The sequence below is a fragment of the Enoplosus armatus genome, chromosome 1 (genome assembly GCF_043641665.1).
Source record: "Enoplosus armatus isolate fEnoArm2 chromosome 1, fEnoArm2.hap1, whole genome shotgun sequence".
NCBI lineage: Eukaryota > Metazoa > Chordata > Actinopteri > Centrarchiformes > Enoplosidae > Enoplosus > Enoplosus armatus.
In genome coordinates, this window is record NC_092180.1 from 18,062,146 (window position 1) to 18,082,981 (window position 20,836).

The 20,836-nt window shown below is 39.0% G+C and overlaps 3 protein-coding genes across 4 annotated transcripts; all 3 read left to right on the forward strand.

The window, feature by feature from the left end:
* Positions 1–1,937: 1,937 nt before the first annotated feature.
* Positions 1,938–7,224, forward strand: LOC139285680 (globoside alpha-1,3-N-acetylgalactosaminyltransferase 1-like). Its single transcript, XM_070906299.1, has 11 exons — positions 1,938–1,942; positions 2,180–2,221; positions 2,440–2,502; positions 3,659–3,691; positions 4,558–4,692; positions 4,837–4,945; positions 5,615–5,728; positions 5,988–6,104; positions 6,270–6,403; positions 6,703–6,780; positions 7,077–7,224. The coding sequence occupies exons 1-11, from the start codon at positions 1,938–1,940 to the stop codon at positions 7,222–7,224; spliced, it is 978 nt and encodes a 325-aa protein (XP_070762400.1).
* Positions 7,225–8,693: 1,469 nt separating this feature from the next.
* Positions 8,694–12,721, forward strand: mpc1 (mitochondrial pyruvate carrier 1). Of its 2 annotated transcripts, XM_070927698.1 has the most exons (4): positions 8,694–8,867; positions 10,389–10,485; positions 10,963–11,095; positions 11,685–12,721. In XM_070927698.1, the coding sequence occupies exons 1-4, from the start codon at positions 8,793–8,795 to the stop codon at positions 11,704–11,706; spliced, it is 327 nt and encodes a 108-aa protein (XP_070783799.1). In that variant the 5' UTR covers positions 8,694–8,792; the 3' UTR covers positions 11,707–12,721. The 2 variants fall into 2 exon arrangements, with proteins under 2 accessions (XP_070783799.1, XP_070783844.1); XM_070927743.1 differs by lacking the exon at positions 11,685–12,721 and having other exon boundaries at positions 11,013–11,089.
* A 432-nt stretch (positions 12,722–13,153) lies between these two features.
* On the forward strand, positions 13,154–19,057 carry kifbp (kinesin family binding protein). Its single transcript, XM_070907988.1, has 13 exons — positions 13,154–13,621; positions 14,020–14,118; positions 15,034–15,113; positions 15,337–15,395; positions 15,679–15,803; positions 16,106–16,199; positions 16,419–16,531; positions 16,749–16,898; positions 17,240–17,314; positions 17,533–17,695; positions 17,905–18,079; positions 18,170–18,355; positions 18,633–19,057. The coding sequence occupies exons 1-13, from the start codon at positions 13,166–13,168 to the stop codon at positions 18,769–18,771; spliced, it is 1,914 nt and encodes a 637-aa protein (XP_070764089.1). The 5' UTR covers positions 13,154–13,165; the 3' UTR covers positions 18,772–19,057.
* Positions 19,058–20,836: the final 1,779 nt, after the last annotated feature.

The window sequence follows — 20,836 nt, forward strand, 5'->3', positions numbered from 1 at the left end:
CCGTGACAAGTTATACATATCAATAATACCAGTATGGCATGGACAAAGAAGGGCCAGAGTAGCAGCCATTTTGAGCTGAATAAAGCTGGTTGAGATCCTTTTTATTAGCAGCGGACCAACCAGGAGCCTTGTTAAGAGATACAGCTAAGAAGTCATCTTAGTCCGGGGGTTTCCACGTTTTCTGTGTGAACAAATATTTTTTTTAATATAAGGGGGGCCCCCTTTTGGATAGAAAAAAATATTTGTTCAGATCTGTTGTCAGCTGGGACATCATTCTTTTTCTGAAGAATTGTATAAAGATTGATTGAAATTATTTTTTAAATAGTAGTTCACATTCACTAAAGGCAGAACACATTTTGACATGTCATAGTAGCCATCATTAATGTTATTAGTAACACCTGAGCTTTTCCTAATATGAAACATATTAAAAAGAAAAAGAGGCCTAAATGAACAACTGTCAGGGCTTCCCACAGCATCTTGCCTGAAATTACATCAGAATAAATTATGTTTATAATAAACTTAAAGTATATTAAAGAGCAGAGGTGTTGTATCACACAGCAAAGGTCACATATATTTTATTGAATCATTAATGTCATGTAGTAAAATTGATCACGAGCGTCATGTCTTATGATCTGCCTTCATCTTTACAATGTTAGTTTATAAATGTTTAAAACTGTTGACCAAGTCATGCCCAACTCAACTCCCACTTCTCCTAATGTTGAATCATAGTAACTGACTAACTAACTAACTAACTAACTAACTATTTGATTTCTGCCTAACAAATAAATGATTCATGAGAGGGTCACAGCTGAAAACCCCCAGCACTTGGTAACCTAAATGTCATGGTCGACAGCCTAACATCAAAAGGAGCGCTAGAAATATCCTCATGACAATGACCTTAAAATCAACCATAGTAAATCTGAATGAGAATGATTTGTCTTATTATATAGTTTATAAGGGAACAGAACTCAGGCTAGATTTTAATTTCACAATTGTGTTAATGTAAAAATCTAAAGACACACAAAAAAGTTGTGTCCTTCATAAATTTAATCTCTTAAATGGCTATTGTAATCTAATCTGTGAATAGAATACTCAGTGATGACAAAACTGATAAAAGAGATTTCCGCACACTTATGTACGCAGTGTTTCACTTTATTTTGAGTCTATTTAGGTCTATCATGCAGACATGGATAATAGAATACTCAATACAAATATTTCAGGCATTTACAGTACACAGACAGGGAAAAGACACACTTAAGTAAACAAAAAATAATATTCGGATGAAATACAAAGAAATGTGCAGGATGATTTTGTATCGTCAGTGATCACAATATACCGTATGCTACTGAGCTTATTTTTGTTTTTTAGGCTTCATTTATGTGTTCATTTATTGACTGTGGATTGTCTCTCATGTTTCACACACCAGAACAGTCTCCTCTTCTACACATGAATAGACATGGTGGTTTTTCTCAGATGACAAAGGGGAACTTGTATAGCTGTTGATGGTTGACCATATAAAAAGTTTTATTTTTGTAACTCACAAGTTCTCTAGGAGCTCGATGTTGACATGAGCCCAGTGTGTGTTTACAAGGGCTCAAAATGTTTGACTTCACAATGAGCTATTATTCATCCTTTCGACCAAGACCTGACAGTTTATGCATGTTAAAAACATACAGCTATGAAAAGGAGTAATACCTTTCATATGCATTAAAAAAAATATTTCTTGAAACAGGTCATGGAAGGAGAAAATAATATGCATATTTGCCACCTGCCAACACCAATTAACACTCTAACACTCTATACAAGACTTGTTTACCGTTTTATCATTTAAATTAAGTGTAAAAGAAATATTAAACACCATACATTTACTTCACCTTCAATCATACATGCACATGCCAATTGTATTATAAGGATATTAGGAAATAGGAAGATTTGAAATGTGGTGAGGAAAATGGGAAATGTTACGTGGGGAAAATAATGCAACATTAATTATGTACTAAGAACAAAACATAGGACAACAAAAGAAGTTGAAGTATAGAATTAGCTACTAAAAGATAAATGAAGTAAAATAAGATTAAAATAAAATCAAGTTTTAGCTTATGTACACTCCCATGAAAGCTTGTAACTACCACTGTACTAGTTTTTACTGGTTCTCACTCGTACCTGTGTGTCTTCACAGGACCATCTATAGCTACTCAGGATATAACATCTCATCCTTCAGGTAAGGTTTCTGTAAGACGGAGAGGACGCATCAATTCAAATGATGTAACAAAGCATGCAACCCACTGAACTGGCAACTCAAGGAAAATCAAAACAAACACCCACCAATCACACTGCACACAGTGGTATTAATCCTGTCATTGCCCAACCATTCTTGGAAGTTTCATACGGCAAATTATTGTTATTCATATATGAATATATTGTGTATTTCCCTTTAAGCATTTGCCAGCCATGTGAGTCAGATGAAAGGTGGAGGATCAGAGACCTAAAAATGCAAACTGGGTGAGAATCCACTTCTCTTTTGACTAATAGAGAAAGACAGCTGGTTCAAATTCAGCTTTCCATTTACACTTGCTGTGACTCCGGTACACATCCTTGCCCTCTTGTAAAACATTTAAACAACCTCGACTGCTCTTAAAAACAGATAATAAATGGTGAAAGAACCTACATTTGGTCATAAAAGTGTAAGATGACAAAAGAATATGAGGAGGAAGAAACACATGTTTTCCAGCCTTGCTTGTGAGGGTTAGGGTTAGAGTTAGGGCTTACAGCACCTCTGCTGCTGGTTTACCATCAGTACAGTTTTACGGCCCAGGTGCTGACTACCTGGATGTTGCCCCCAAAACTGCGATGCACACTGCAGATTATATATTATTGGGTACTATTTTACAAGGACACCGCATGCTCACTGGTTAGCACTTTTGCCTGACAACATTGCAGGCTGGGACAGACTGTAACAACTAGTACACAGAGGAAAGGACACAAGGAGGGAGTAGGCAAAATGTGAGGTCAAAATCCAAAACAGGTGATCAAAAACCAGGTAGACAGTAGACATAGAGCACTAGAGAATTGCTGGAACGCTTGCACAAAAAACAAAGACAAACTGGCACAGAAGAAGGGGAGAACACAGGTTACATACACAGGTGATGACTAATTAGGACCAGGTGAAACTAATCAGTGCGGGGCAGGTAATCACGAAGGGGGGGAAACACACAAGGGCAGGAAGTGAAGTGTCTGAAACAAGAGGAGAGTTAAATGCGACAAAATAAAACAGGAAATGTGCAAAACACAACACAGAACAAGACAAAACAGACAAACGAACAGGACCAGACGTTACACAGACTTCAGATTCCCAAGTCCCTGAACTTGAATTGATAGATGCATGTATGGATAAATGGATTGTACACTTTTAAAAAGCACATTACTTTTCAGGGGTTCAGAAACACAACACACAGCAGTTCTTTTGACACAACACCGTGAGATGACAATGTACAGCTTGTTTCGTTTTAAGGATTGTAGTTACTGTCTGTCTTTATTGATTTATTGATTTACTTTATGTATCCTCTGGACTGTTATCTATTTGTACTGTATTTACCCGTGCACTTCCTATTTTGAATAACAAAGTTAAATTGATGTGATCTTTGCTCTTCTTTTCCAGACTGAAATATGGTCAGCCAAGCACACAGATAGGGTAAGCTATTAAAAAACTGTAGCTCTACTCTAATCACAAGGCACACACAACATTGTGCCTTGCAAATGCACATTTGTATCTTCCTGTTGAGGTCAGTGTAGTATAATAACGCCAAAGAAATGTTATACCTTTGAATTTCAATGAAAAAGAAAAAATCTCACTGGCAAAGTTATTTGCAGGCTAGAGCCTCTTTTTCTATGGCTGGGAACAGTGTAGGCGGGGTTAATCAGAATGTTTTTGCTAAAAGCAGCTGCCTGCTGCATCTGGATACGATGCTGATGAGAGCGGTGAGAGTGAATCAAAGCGGTAATGCTGTGGGCCATGAAACCAAAACAATGAGCTGAAAGAAAGCTAAAGCTAGCGAAAGCTAAAATTCTGAGGCTGAGTCGGGAAATCATTTCCTGAGGATTTTTCACAACATGTGACCCCTTTCACATTACATGTAGTCATTTGATTCACCACATAACATTATGACAGCTACAATTAGGTCGAGATTATATTCTGAGGGATTAATTACAGACAATGTTTTTGAGTTTAGAAAGACTGAATCACTGAACTGCACCTGCTGAGCTCTTCTTCACTTAGAGAAGGCATGTGGAGGGCAGAATGAGCACCTGCCTTTTTTAATCACTAATTACATACAGATTGTGAGCACAAATTAGCAAAGCTGGCCATCTATTTTAATGAACTGTGTATGTTAAGATGAAAAGTCATAATTTAATTTGGAATCATCTGAAATGAAAGTGCTACAACTTAATTACCATTGAACATACAGAGCCAAACTACTGATCATAGCTGGACTAAGACCAGAAAACCAAATGCTAATAAGATCTAGGTTTGAATCCACAATTTTTTGTTCTCCCCAGACGCACTGATGTGAACTTAGTGACAAACTGGAATGTTCCTCTGGTTTGGGAGGGAACCTTTGATCCAGTGGTTATTGATGCAATCTATAAGAAAATGGACCCACGAGTTGCTGTGGTGGTGTTTGCTGTTGGCAAGTAGGTGCACAGGATATTCTCACAGGATATTATGAGAGTGAGGCTTGAGCTGACTGACTTCTTCAAGCTGAAACCTAAAATCTTGTAAACCTTAAATATACTAATTGGTCATCCTTCTGGGTTTGCTTCTGTCCATCCAAACAGATACACCCGTTTCCTGAAGGGTTTCCTGGAGTCGGGGGAAAAGCACTTTCTTGTCGACTTCAGGGTCACGTACTACATCTTCACAGACAATGAACAAGATGTTCCCAAAGTGAGTTGTTGTTCATGTGTAAACATAGTTTTGTGCTTGGCAAAGGAAGGAAGGAAGAAACAAAGTAAGGAAGGTTGGAAGAGAGGAGGGAAGGCTGCTGGTAGACTTAACTTAACTATTTCTATAATATAGTATTTAAGGGAAAATACACAGCTGACACACTGCAACACATGAGAAAATAAGAGGACACAAAACATATGACTATGAATCATATCTTCACGTGTGGCAATACTCCCCCCAGATTAGCAACCTGTGCACTGCAGGCTGTGTGCCGACTTCAGTGCTCTGTATATAATGCTATTTAACGCCATGATGCTACTTTAACCTCTAGGAAAACTAGTGTTAGTGGTCTCTTCGACAAAGGTTTGAACCAGTAGATGTTTTTCAGATTTTTTTGTAATTGATTGACTTTAAGTCCAGAATTTCCGAACACTTCAAAATGTGCATAACGCATACTGAGACTTTTTCTCCACTACTAGAAATTATTTTGCCTCACCATCTTGTTTTGGGTACAAATACATAAAATAAATGTGGCAAGACATCACTGAAACTTATTTTCTTATTTTCCTGATGACTTCAATTGTTTTATTTTGATATATTGTAATTTAATGTTGCTAGAAGATGTCATTTGTAATTAATTTGTAATTCATGTTTTATTTGACTGATCAGATTGAATTGGCTAAGGGCCGGAACATCTCAGTAGTCAATATCCCGAGTGCCCAACGCTGGCAGGAAGTAGTGCTTGGCAGAATGAAATGGGCCACCGTCACCATTGACAAACAAGTAAGATTGTAAATAGGCCAAACAACACGAAAACTAGTGTCTTTTTCATCTGGTTACTGTAGCTGATGCTTTAAAATCTTCACTGCTCACTTTTTATGAGCAAGTTAACAACAAAAAAAAGGATCATGAACAGCCATCTCTCACTGAGGTGCATAAAAATGAATTATGGTGCTTTGAAATATTAGTTATTGGTCATGTTGTTTAATCCCAATCTCTCCACGATGCATTTAGTCTCACATCTCATCTGTAATGTTTTCAGATCCGTAATGAAGCAGACTATCTCTTTATGATGGACATCGACAGTGTCTTCCACAACCGTGTCGGAGCCGAGTCTCTCAGTCAGCTGTCTGCTGTTCTTCATCGTGGCTACTACAAGGTTTTACTCTTTCTCCTGTAGTATATTCATTTCGAGTCAATGGAAGTCTTTACTTATTTTATCATTATATTGCTTCATTTTCTGATCAGTCACAATATTAACAGCCCTCACAAGTATCAGCTATAACCTCTCATCATTTATAATTTTGTAATTTTTTTCCCCCAGAATACAAAAAGGGAAGCGTTTCCATATGAACGCCAGCCCAAGTCCAAGGCCTACATCCCTGCTGATGAAGGAGACTACTATTACACTGCTGCTGTCTGGGGTGGATACCTGGAGGACATGTACAAGCTAGTCAAGTAACCAAAGCTAACTAAAGTTATTTTCATGCTATTTCTAATTAAAGGATAGTGTATGGTTGGACAGAGTGAGAGCTGGACATTCAGATACAGGAGGGGAAAACACTTTTGCAAAACCCTGTATATTTTTAAAAACCTTGCTCACTATTATAAATTTCTTTTGACGTTTTGCCACCTGTTATGCAGGCCTCTTATTGGTTACTGTTATGCAAGCCTCTTATTGGTTTTTTAAACAAACCAAGTTTTGTTCCTTTCGTTATATAGATAAATTTAAAAATACAACTCTTCTATTTTATCAGATACTGTTACATGCAGTCGGAGGAGGACGCCAGGAATAAGATTGAAGCTGTGTGGCAGGAAGAGAGTCACCTCAACAAGTACAGTGTCACAATTCATTCTCTCGTTTTCAGTAGTTTAACTACTGCTCCTATTTTTAATGCACACGTTTGAGAATCCAACCTGCTTCATACATTAAGAACTCATTTCATAATTTTCTGTCCTTTTACTGTCTTTTCTATCTGCAACTTTTTATCACATTTTTTAAATCTGTTTTCTTAAAATACTTTAATTGATTAGACTGAACTAAGTTTCTTATCTTCTGTAAGAGGACAATCTACAGTATTTATTAGACAAGCTGCAGAATATAGCATATCTGCCTGTTTCTGTCATGCAGGTACCTGTTGTACAACAAACCAACCAAGGTGCTGTCTCCAGAGTACCTGTGGTCAGACTATGATCACATACCAGCAGACATCAAAGTCGTCAGGATCTCTCAGTTGGTCAAGAACTACGCAGAAGTGCGGCCGAATGGTGGACACTGATGTTAAGTCAAGGACGTAAAACTACATTCTTAATGAAACAATAGCTGGTATGGGTTGCTTTGTCTACTCTGTATTTGGTTGAAATGAAGGGTTTAAAAAAAAGTGGACATTAGTTCTTCAACTTTTAGGAGTCAGGACGCCTCAGCATCTGTTATAGCTTCCTCACACTTTGTATCATCTCTCATCTGTGTTTTTTCTTTTGTAAGGTACAGAACACAGAATCTAGACCTAACTGGTAAACTCTCTTGCCTTCATTTTATTGCTTTTCTATGATGAACAAGTAAGTTCTCATATTGCCCCCTGGTGTTGTTTTAGTGCACCTGCATCATCTGGAATCTTTGGGATTTAGAGCATACTACCTTTTCATTGCATTAATCTTTTCATTATTATTATATAAAGTATTACGTTGTGTGCATTATATTATCTGTTACTGACTGGAAGCGTAATCACATTTGACACTAAATTTGTGTGTTCTATCAAGATATTGTTTCTGTTTTTTGTTTGTATGTCCCTGAAAATGAATGATAAAGTTTACTTTTACCTTAATAAAGATAAATTACTGTATGTCCCTGAAAATGAACGATAAAGTTTACTTTTACCTTAATAAAGACAAATTACTGTATGTATATGTGCAATTATTTGTATGTATGTGACTATAAGTGCATTTATCTTTGTGTATCAACAGTTTTTAGGGTGACTTTTAATATGTAGTGGATGTTCCTACATGATCCTCCAAGATCAGAGGTACGTTTACTCGATTTCCATTATTCCCCAAACCCAAAGCAATTTGTTTAAGACAAGCTAGGCAACTAGCAATATGGACATCATCTTAAAAATACAATGATATGTGATGATGAAGTAGACGAGGTAGAACATCTGTTTTATGAATCTGAGTTCCCCATTTCATTTGTTTATTAGATCATTGTTATCTCAAAGCAAAGCACAATACCTGCAACAAAAAAGTCAAAAGTCAATGTGTCCTTAACCTAATATTCAGTTGCCCTGCTTTTATCGTTCTATTGTCAACAGTAGCATATGGCACCTTTAATTAGAAACATGAAAAACAAAATAGCTGATTTTCAACATTTTAAAATTAATTTTGAAATTGTCCATTAATCCATTAGTGAATGGATTCAGTGACTTCATGGACTCCCCTGGCTTGTACAAAGTTTGCATTGTGCTTTTGATGTATTCCTTTGTTGTAAAAGAAGTAAGTTTAAGTAAAATGTCTCCCCCTGGACCCACGAACCTGGTGTCATTCTGCAGAGCATCTTTATTCAGCAGGGTTTCATTAGCAGCATGGCCACCTTTTTCCACGCCTGTTTTATAGCCTCAATCTAATCGATGTAATGCTTCCTACAGTGGTAATATTCGTCACCTCGTCTTATCTTTTTCAGTCTATGGTCCAGACAGGCAGGTTGCGCGGCGTATTTGCGACAGTGTCGTAAAGCGCCAATGTTGTGGTTGGAAATTTGACCAGTCGTCCTCTGAGCTAAGCTGTCAGTCGCCCTTCAGCACAGAAAGAGTGCTCTGCTCGGCCAAAACACACACCAGCCCAGCGTTTAACCATGGCAGGGACAATTGCACGGAAAGCTATTGACCACCTGAGGAGCAAAGAGTTCAGGGATTATTTGACGAGGTATGTATTGGAAGCTGATATATGTTATATTAGCACGCATGCTAATGTAGCTAGTGACTCTGTTACAGCTAGGCAACGTTAGCTAATGTTTAACAGCCGGCTGAATTTACTGTCATGATCTGTCCAGCCAACGTTTTAATAAAATACCACGACCATTATCAACAATTTGTGTTTTACTATCTGTTGCATTGGCTTCGTCTTTCTCTGCTAATTTTCAAGGACGTTTGTGCTTTCTGTCGTAACGTTAGCGCTCAGTTAACTTGTTTCTCCAGTATGTTGTGAGGTTGACTGTAAATGGAGAGAAGACACCGGAGAAACTCGTTTTTCAGAAAATATTTTTAACTAAACTAACGACATGGGGGGGATATGTTGTCGGTTGCTCTAGAAACACCCCAAAAACGGTCAGAAAACCTTGAAAGTGGGTCGTAACTTGTGAGAGGCTCTAACAGGGTCGCAGAGAAACAACTAGCCTCTAACAACAGTAACGTTATTAAACTGGGTTGTGATCTGAAGCTGTGGTCACTGTCAAATCTGTATCATTTTTGACATGTTGTCAAAACGTTGCTTAATTTGTACATGATTGCCACAGATTAGCAGCATGTTTGAGATTTAGAGCAAAGGCTAAATTATGACACAGTGATGCAAGAGGCCATGTTTGTTTACATTTTGTCACAGATAAACATGGTTATCTCTGGGTTGAAGAGTTTTGCCTCTAACGTCTTCTAAATCCAGTTGAAAGTCAAACAAATGTGGATGTGGGTGAGACACACATTGTGACGGCTTTGTGTATGGCCTTTGGCACCATCTCTGGTGTTTCTTTGGCTTTTTGTGGTGTGTTTTGTCATTGTAATCAATACGTTTACCAGCTTGTATTATGAATACTGTGGGAGACAGTTGACTGTAAGTGTAGTTAAATACTTTCATCCAGGTATTAAAATGTTACCTCATCCATTATAACCTAATTTAGTGTTGAAAAACAAAGCAGAGGATTTTACTCCCTGCAGGACCTGGGTTTTTGAAATTGTACTAGGTCTCTTGTTAATTGTGAACTGCCTGAAACAGACCCATTACTTATTTTAGGTGGCAGTAGCTCTTGATGCTATGATTTATCTGTATTTATGTTCTTTTCTCTTCTATGTTACTCTGGAAAAAAAAACATTCAACAGCACGGTAAGTACTCATCCTTTCTGTCAGTATATCTTTTACTATCTGTGTCTCTCCTCACTTGTGACTGCCTGCTAGTTTATCTGTCTACCTTTCTGCTTGTCTTTGATTATTTGTGATGTACAATGTAATCATATCTATTAATCTGTGGTGTGGGTGCATAATTTTCAAGTCTTTACTCTTCTGTTTTTCTCCCATGTATTTTACAGTTTTTACTATTTAGTATTACTATTACTATTTAATCACATTGTAGTTATTGTATAGTTCTGTTCGTATGTGCAATCAGCTTCAGGTAAATGTCCAAGCCATATAAGGTCTATGGTCCAAACTATATTTTTTCTCTTTGTGTGCATTTGTTCAGCATTTCTGGGGTCCAGTAGCCAACTGGGGTCTTCCTATAGCCGCCATCACAGATATGAAGAAGAGCCCTGACATTATCAGTGGCAGGATGACCTTTGGTAAGACACACAGGCACACGCACTGCGGGCACACATAATAAGGTTGTAATTTGTCCTTTATCTCAAGGTTACTTAGAAATAAGCAATTCTTTAAAGTAAACTACAGCTGCAATTCTTGTTAGTGACTTTGGATATTTCCTGTCACTGTCCCTTTTCTATGTTACATTCTGAATGATAGACCTTTTACTTTTGCCTCAGAAGGGACCATTAGGTCTGTACTGTAGTATTAGGTTTGTGCAGTTTTGGAGGGGGGGATTAATGTCTGTGTTGGAATCAGGACTTGCTTTAATATTTCATCTATTGTCCTGTAATGGTTTTAAAAAATCCCCCCTATTTAGATGTTCATGGGCAATAAGGCTAGGTGACATATTTATGTTACATATTTGAGCAGTAGTACGAAGTGTCCAGCAGTAAGTGGTTTATAAGAAGACTGTGCTGTAATAAACTATTGCCTGTGTGTTTTCTCCCTCCTCTCAGCCCTGTCCTGCTATTCACTGCTCTTCATGAGGTTTGCCTACAAGGTGCAGCCTCGCAACTGGCTACTGTTTGCTTGCCATTTGACCAATGAGACAGCACAGCTAATCCAGGGAAGTCGTCTCATCAAATACAAGTAAGCAATACGTGTTTTTCTGTTGTCATTGTGAGCTTATCATGTGTCATGAAACGCTGTTGGTCAAACTTTAAGAATTTTCAGAATTTCTATTCTATATTTCCCCAAACATGGTGGCTTCATGTTATGGTCTAGAGTTTTCAATCATCTGTCCAAAGAAAAAACTTGTCAAGGTTTAACAAGTGTTAGTGATGTTAAGTAGGTGGCTTAGCTACTATTATACCATTTGCTTTGTCATGAAGCTTGTGTGTTTTAAAACTGGTTTATGTTCATGCTCCTGCTCCTATTCATGTCATCCATTTTCTTTTTTGCATGTTTTTTGTGATGACAATAGTGACCAAAAATAGTAGTGTCTTTCCAGTTATTTTCAACCTGGTCCTTATTTTGCCACCATGACCTTTTTCCGTCAATGACTTAACTGAAGAGTTATGATTAAGAGCAATGTTATGACATGCCTTTAGCACTTGACATGATATGGAGATTTGGGATAATAAGACCTAGTTTAAAAATAGCTGAAATTCTATTTTAAATGAAGGTCATGGAATAAAACTGAATTGTATGCACTCTGACTGTTTTTGTATTATTCCAGCATGGAGAAGAAGAGTGCTTAGTGGCAAGGAGAAGCAGATGCAGAATGTTCACTACGGAGTGGCGCCATGCTGCTTCAACAGACACCTAAACTTGGACATCAAACCCCATGCATCTAAAGATCTTCTCTAATCATTAAAACCGTGGCACTTCCACCATTTTTTAACCCGATGTTACCATGATTGATTATTCTCTTTCAATTTTAGTCACTTTTTACTACACAGACAGAAAAAAGCACATGCTTTCCTCCAAGAATCCAAGAGTCAACTGCTGTGCTCCATTCTTAGATTTTTTGCAATATTCAACATGACACACAAAAATATAATGTGGGTGAATGTACACCTGGCTAACCAGCCTGACAGTTAGTTGCCTTGCACACTGGATCCACTGGCTGTTGCACTCTTTGAAACAAGGCTAAAGCACTCATTGTTCACCAATAATCTAATTTCAGGTAATCAACATTAATATTTTTATTGCTTTCTTACCTGCTTAGTAACTAAAATATTAAAGATATTTCATAGAGAACTTATCCTGAGTTCAGTTTGTGCAAAGAAGTCCACACCGCGGTAGATTATCGCTGGCTAAGCATATGGACTTTCATTCATTAACCTTTGCTTAAACACAGAGGACACGCAGAGAGCCAGGCGTTTGTTGTGCCCTGGAGCAAGATATTATGCTGTGCAAACAGTGTGTGTATGAAGATCCAATTTGGCATGGTTGTAGTACAGGATATATAATAAATTGTTATTATTATTGAACTATTATTGCTTAAATCATACAAAATAAATACTTATGTATTTTCATGTGGTGAAGCTTCCCAGACTGTAAAGCTGTATAATTAGGCTGAGACTGTCAAGGTTGTAATCCTCCATGACTGAGCAAGACTAGCTGCTACTGTCAGTGCTGATCAAACATGTACTGTGTTCTAATATGTCATTCACATTAATTTATTGTCATTGTATAATTCACATAATTTTTATTGATTAATGATTCAATTCCCTGGGTTTGTTAAAATAAACTGGCTATAACCAACTTGAACACAGTTCAGCGAATGAGTGATTTATTTGCTTTTCAGATTGTTTTTCAAGTCCAACTTTGTAACTGACTGATGCTGCTGTGGTGGTTGAAGCTGTGGCTGTGGATCTGGTTATTACTCAAACTACTATGGCTATAGTCATAATCACAGCTGCTGTACAGCTTATTACATTCCACCACTGGTCATAACTGATGTTTTGGAGACACAAAAAGGTTCAAGTAAATACAATTTAAATCTAGCTCAAATACTTTTTTGTGATGAATAGATATTGTAGGCCCAATCACTGACTTTCCAACAACAAACTAAAATCTGATATAGGTGTAATAGGGAGAAATAGTAGGGTGATACATTGACTTTGAAATACACGACCTAACTAATTCCAGTAGATGGCAGTAATGCAATAAAAAGGACCCTGTTGCAGTTACACGACAAAGAAGAAGACAAACATGGCGTCTCTCAGCAGTGACGAATGGAGAGCTATCTGTGATAAATTCACCAACGCCGAAAACCTTGCTGATGTAGAATCACGAAATGACCCAGAAAACGACCCGTTTCGCTCCAAATATAAGGCCAGGGAGCTCCTCCGAGAGATATACTGCTCGCTGAAGAGTTTCGAGGCCGGCGAAGCTGAAGAGGACAGCGGTGGAGAGAGCGGCGACCAGCGGCCGATAGAGCCGCCGGTGGACGGGCAGAGGGAGGACGTGTTCGGTCAGGGCTTCTGCGGCGACTCGCCAGCCGGGCTGCGGGCCGCTAAACTCGGGGCTGTGGAGTACTATCTGGGCGTCAACCATGTCGATACAGAGGAGCTGTCCGCCGGGCAGGAGCATCTGATGAACTGCATGAAACTGCTGGAGAAATGCAGAGTGTCGTCCGAGAATGTGTCGCTGTTTATCCATGTCAGGGTAACGTTGACGTTAACTTCATCAGTTAGCTTTCCGTTAGCTGTCAATGTTATCAGATATTCCAGCAGAAGTCGTCTACAAACAGGCCATGACTATAGCTAACGTCAAGTTCAACCAACATTTCTGAATAAACATAATGTTGAAAGAAATTATAGATTGTGACTGAGATGCTGCTTCTAATCAACCATCACGAACTAACGTTATAATGTTGTCAACTTAAATTTTGTAGCCACCAGTCCCGTTTTCTATACATTACAGTTCACATATCAAACTATTGATGAGTTGCCATAATTATCGACAAGAATCACAGCCCATCAGATCCATCAGGCTGAACATAAGGTCTTGTAAACAGAGTAAATGCTTCTTCTTGCTCATGTCATGGCTGTTTGTGTTATCAGAACCAGCTGGGCATCCTTTGGGCAGGCCGGGATGAGACGGAGACGGCTCAGGGATTCCTTGAAACAGCAGAATCCATCTACCAACGTTATATGAAGGAGGTAAAGTTGATTTCCTGTGCGACTGATTACTTGAAGCTGCTGGTACATTGACTTATTGATGACAGGGCAGGAGAAAACCAACAGTGCTGCATGAGTAGTGATACAGACAAAACAATTTTCCTCACAGGATACTGTCTGACTGATTACACTGGGGAACAATTAAAAAAAAAAATCTGTTGAGTTAGATTTTTATGCTGATTAAAATTAAAATTGGCATGCTGATTCCAAAATTGCAGTCAGTTTTTTTCTAGCACGTCAAGTTTTTTCTCCACAGCTTACCCTCCAGATAAGCAAAAGTCCACTGATTAGCTGTAGTAAGACTTGCCAGCTGATTACGATTGGACTCATCTACAGCTACGTGGCAACTTGTTTGTGCAGTCACAATTGAGACAGTGCGGTGAGAGGTGTGTGTGCAGCTCCCAATAGGTCAGTACTATCACACACATATCTGTTAAGTACAGTATTTTTCATATTTTTTAAGAAAACGGGGATCCTATAGTTCAAAAACTTGACGTGATAGAGAAAAACTGAGATCAGTTTTGGATTCCGCAACCAAAAATTAGTTAAAAACAGCTGTCAGACCTAACTCAACAAAAATTGTGTTCCCCAGTGTTATCTAGCTTCTCACAACTCCTCTGTCATCTGGCTATCACGATCATGATAACCACTTGATGGGGTACACCATGGTGAGTGATAAATTCAGATTTTGCACACTTTTTCAGGAGTAAATATGTATGCAACCTAATTGTTGGTCATAAATGAGTGTCTTTCGCTGTAACTGTTGACAGGGAAGTGAAGTAAGTATCTTGCAAGAGCAGGAGGACAAGAATGTGGAGCCGGTATGGCTGCGATTGAAAATTACAATGCTCCAATCCTCTTCATCAGCAGCTGTGGTTGTGTTTTCTTTTTTTATAGGATGGGAGTCCTCCCACTGATATGTCAGAGTACTTTACTACTGAGGAGAAGCTCCTGACACATCAGGAAAGGACCAAGAGGTAACTTGTGAACTCCAACTTGCCCACACACATATGAGCATTTATGGACTTCCTACCTGTTTACTTTTATACGATTGGATATAAACTATTGTCCCAAAATTTGCATGATTATGGTCATTCATGCAGCAAACCCTGGGTTTAATTTTTATCTTTCTCTACTATGTTCTGCTTTCCCCAAAATACCCATTCTCCCTTCACTCTTTCTCCAACTTCCCTTTCTCAGGTTTGAGTTGGCCTACACTCATACCATGTACTACCTTGCTCAAGTCTATAAAAACCTTGGTGAGTCGGATCTAGTTTCAGTCAGAACAATATCTATTTATTTGCTTGTAAATACTTAAAAAACATATGTAAAATGTAGTTAATAATATTTAAACAGATAGAGAACTTAAAATTCTCTATAATCCATCAACATCCACTTTTATCTAATAAGGAGTCTTTTGAAGTTGCATCATATCCATCAATATGTGAGGCATTTATGATTTACAATATGACTTTAATTTTTTTTTTATCTATGTAAATATAATGAAGGCGAGTCTTGTTATGTTGATATATTGCTTTGCAGGTCAAACTGAGCGTGCTGCCACCTACTGCCACAGCACCCTGCAGAGACAGTTGCAGTTAAATCAGTTCAGTCCAATGGAGTGGGCTCTGAATGCTGCTACACTATCACAGTATTACATCACTAAGGTAGGTCATAGATTGATTTAAATAGATTGAAAACAATTGATTTAAAACGTCAATTTTTTTTGTTGTTGTAATAATTGCATACGTTTTGTAAGATCTACTCTAGGTGTTCACTAGTGCTGTCACATTGTTTGTGAATTTGTTGTCAGTGTAAGTAATGAGAGGTGTGTGTGTGTGTGTGTGTGTGTGTGTGTGTGTGTGTGTGTGTGTGTGTGTGTGTGTGTGTGTGTGTGTGTGTGTGTGTGTGTGTGTGTGTGTGTGTGTGTGTGTGTGTGTGTGTGTGTGTGTGTGTGTGTGTTTTGTAGGGCCGATACATGGAAGGCAGACATTGCCTCTCAGCAGCTACTGTCATATCAGGTTTGGCAGGAGAGGTTCCCTCTGAGGCCGCAGCACAGGAGAGTAAGTATGTCTATATCTTTAATTGATATACTGTACATATCGAAATAAACACACAGACTTGCTCATTTCCTTTGTATTCTGAAGCCCTAATTAACTACAGTAAGTCAGACAGGAGAGAACACAACTGTGCAGCAAAGCATTGCCAACCCTACCTCTCTTCCTCAGTTATTCCCTCCCTTCCTTTATCTAACTCCTTCTCCCTCCCTCTGTCTGACCCAGGTGAGACAGAGAGTGAGCGCAGGGAGCAGCTCAGACAGAAGAGAGCAGAGATTGCGAGATGTTGGATCAAATACTGTCTCAACCTCCTGCAGGACGCTAAGAAGCTGCTGGAGGTACTGCATGGTTGTATGGGTGTGGCTGTGGGTGTTTATAAAATCTTAATTCTCAAGTACAAGTCATGTGACTCAAGTCCCAGGTTATGAGGCTCAAGTCGACACCTCTCACATGAACTGTAGCACCAGAGATGATGCCTAAATAAAATGATTTGTGTGTGTGTGTCTAGGCTTAGATCTACATAATTGTATTGTGTGTGCTTTTGTTTGTGACCAGGATAACATTGGGGAGCTGGACACTGATCGTCAAGAAGAGTTGAAGAGAGCAAGAAGAGTTGAGGAGGAGGAGGAAGAGAAGGGCAGGAAGAGTGCTTTGCTGTTTGGCTCTGAAGACACCTTCGACTCCATTGCTAGCCTGGAAGAGAAGGTCTGTATATTGTGTCTGATACTACTGCTGGTGCTACTAGTAATGTTTTTTGTTATAATTATTAATGTTACGCATCATGTTGTACTTATGATAAAATAAAGCACTATTATCTCTGTGTCAGTAGCAACAGAAGTGCTTTCCTATATTGCTAATACGTTTTAATGTTAGCTTTTTTTTATGTCATGTTTTAGTAATACAAACATTTGATGTGATATATGATAAGTGTATCACTCCACATATCAAAAGCATAACCAATTGAGGACAAATCTGACAATATATACAGATTTAAGATGACTGTATCAACAGAGGGCGCCATTGTAGTCGATGCTCTTTTTTTCCAGGTGAGCGGTTTGCTTCCACTTGACTTCACCGAGGCCAGAGCTGTATTTCTGGTGGGACAGAATTATGTAACACAGGTACACACACACACACACACACACACACACACACACACACACACACACACACACACACACACACACACAGAAACTGGGTTGGACACTCATATCATCAACGAAGACACTCTTTTACAAATAAACAGACACACACAACAGTGGAGCACAGTTTAGTTAACCCATCAGTGTATAGTTTCAATTGCTAAATGGTCTCCCCAACCCTTCCCTCACTCTTGCAGGCCAAGGAGTATTTTCAGATTGATGGCTATGTGACGGACCACATAGAGATCTTGCAGGATCACAGTGCTCTGTTCCTGGGCCTGGCTTTCTTTGAAGAAGATCTGGAGCGGCGCTGCAAAATGCACAAACGACGAGTTGACATGCTCGAGCCAATCTGCATTGGTACTGCCCTAACTTTGTTCTTAAGTTGCAGGGGTTGTTTTTGTTTCGTCTTTTGAAGAAACGTTTGTCTCTTTGAATATTTTCATAAGATGGAGTTCAATAGAAACTAATGAAACTAAATGATTTGTCAATGTTCAACCCTAATGTCCATGCAAGGTGACATAACTGATTAAATCTGGCTTTCTCTGACTCTCTCTGTTTCTCTACAGACTTGAACGCCCAGTACTACCTATTGATCCGCAGACAGTTGATTTTTGAGTTGGCTGAGATTTACAATGAAATGATGGACCTGAAACTGACGCTGGCCAACAGACAGGCAGATACACAGTCTCTAGATAACCACACCATTAAGAAATTCAACCATCTCTGCTCTGCCTCTGCCAAGTGAGTGTGTGTGCGGACATACTGGTTTGTGCCTGTGCATCTACATTTATTCAATCTAAATGATTTGAAATCCTCTGCTCTCCTCTCCAGATACTTCCAGATGTTCCTAGACTCTCTGTGTTCCCCAGAGGGGAAGCTTCCGGAGCACCTGGAGGAAGAGGTGCTCAGACCGGCTCTGGTGGCCCGCTTCAGAGTGGCCCGACTCTATAGCCGGCTGATCTGCTCTTCACCTTCTGATCAGCTGAACAACCTCAACAAGTCTCTGGAAAACTACAAGTATGAAGAGATATTTGTTAATTCATGGTGACACATCCAAACACTTTCTGGGTTGCATATTGAAAGACGTGTTCTCAACAGGAGTCATCTATTGTTTGACAGTAGTAGGTTGACATTAACATAGAAGCATGAGGAAAACAGATGTATTCGGTGGAATATAAAGAGTTTTGTTGAAATTAATAGAATAGGGTGTGCTCTACAGTCTACATACTCTCAGCTGCCATGTTGTTTATCTGTGTAATGTGTTGACCATCACTTTCATCCTCCACCTGTCTAGATACGTGGTGCAGTATTGTGAGGGCCACCCCGAGGCAGCAGCCGCTGTGGAGACGGAGCTGGAGCTGAGTAAGGAGATGGTTGGCCTGGTCCCTCTCCAAATCAACCGCCTCAAAGCAAGGATGGCTGCAAACAACTGAAGGACACCACGGCTCTCTGACTGACGTGATGGTTGACTAATAGTGTTAAATCCATCCAAATGAGCCAGTCAATCTAAATCTAAATTTACCACGACCCAACAGTTAAAGAAACTGGATGGCAGATTGACTGGCTTTCTTGCTTATTTGCATTTGTGATGGCCTTTTGTTCGTGCAGTGGGCATGCTGCTTTCACAAGTCCTTTGAACACATTACACGCTGTGCATAAGTGCTCTCCTCTGTGTAGTAATAAACTGTGTGGTCAGATTACTTTTTATTGAGATAACAAAGAAAATATACTCCAAAAGTGATATGAAAATGTCTGTCTCATAGTAAAGAAATGATTGAGAATGGTTGATATCTCATCTCTTTATATTTTCAACACTTTTGAGTTAAATGTGAATCGACCCTGAGCTGTTTGTTACATCGATGCTTTCTTCCCAGAGTGTTGTAAAGAAATCTTCGAGGGTTTATCACTAAAATGTCGTGAGTCCCCATTACATCCTTATGTACATAACTGATTTTTGTTTTGTTTTATTTTACTTTTCAGGTGTCCTCTGTGACCCTAGTCTCATTAATACTTGTTTTCTATTGTTAATCATATTGGTTTTTATTTAATGTGGCTTTCTTTTCTCCAAAGCACGTCAGCATACTAAAATTCTTTTACTTCAGCTACTTTGTCTCTGATGGTAAAACAAATGTTAAGGCCTACTGTAAACCAGGGTTAGTGTAACCATGTGAATCATAATAGGCAGCCAGATGTACAGATAGTAGAGTTGATCCAGATTGTACTAACGACAGGCCACTGTTGCTCCTGAGAACTGAGATGCTTGTTCTGACAGTCATTAAGTGGACTTGACCACACTGGTGCTGGTTTATTCGACATCATAATCCAAATTTATTTATCCAGCGCCAAATCATAACAGAAGTTATCGCAGAGAGGCTACTCTTCATAATATTATTTACCCAACAATTCCCACCATGAGGCAGTGACCAGAAAAAACAGGCAGAACCAGAGAGATGCATGATGCCAGCTTCACCTGTGTATTTTCTTCCTGTCTTGGAGGAATCACATTGTCGATGTTATATGTACAGTAGATGCTGTATGTAATGATAATAAACTAATGAAGTAATGCACACTTATATCACAATACCAATGTGTATTTTTTACCTTCAATGAGAGGCTGGATGTAAAATGGTTCCTCAGTCTTTTCTCTGGTATCTCTCCATATAACTAAAGTACCAAGTTGATTTAAAGACTGTGGTTCTCTGAGTTAAAGGCAGAAATTGTCTTGGTTTGGGGTTTGAGTTTGAGTTTAAGAACCTTTTTTTCCCAGTCTATTAAATTGCTTATTGCAGAGAAATGTCTGAAACGGTGTCTATTAAAACCAAATTATCTCTTAAACTGAATGTGACAATGTGATGTTCTATAAAAGTTACAGTATATCTCTATTATGTCTTTATTTTGTTAGTCTCCCACAGTTGTGTCTCATATTGCTACAGTGTTACATCGTGTAGTTGAGTTAAAAACGGTATACACACGTGTTACAGCTGGCAAAGATAAAGGGACATCTCATATTAATAGTAAAACGTCCGAAGCAAAGAAACTCAATAGCTGTCCATGGGAGGGCCCTGATTTCAGAACTGCTGGATTAGAGTTTATTGAGAATATCTGTGAATTCAGTTGCATGTTTTTGTGAGCGGAAGCATTTGCAACAGAAGTCAGATGTGTGAGCCGACGCGTGACTGATTTCCAGCCAACCATGAGGTCATGCAACTCTGCCCTACTCCATGCTGCTTCCTCTCCGAGACCATTATGGCTTTGTGGTGAAGCTGTACTCCTGCAGGAGTGTCTCTGATCTATCGGACAGATACTTGGTCAGGTCTGGCGACATCATGGTGACAGGATTGATCACCATTGGCCATCCAAGCATGAGTGTCCAAAGGTTAAACAAGATCTTTCACCTTGCAAAGGAAAAGCCGTAACAAATGATTGGAAAAACATAGTTAATGCAGGTGCTTCCATACATACACTTTGGCCTTTAATTTGTCACCCTTCTGCACCCAT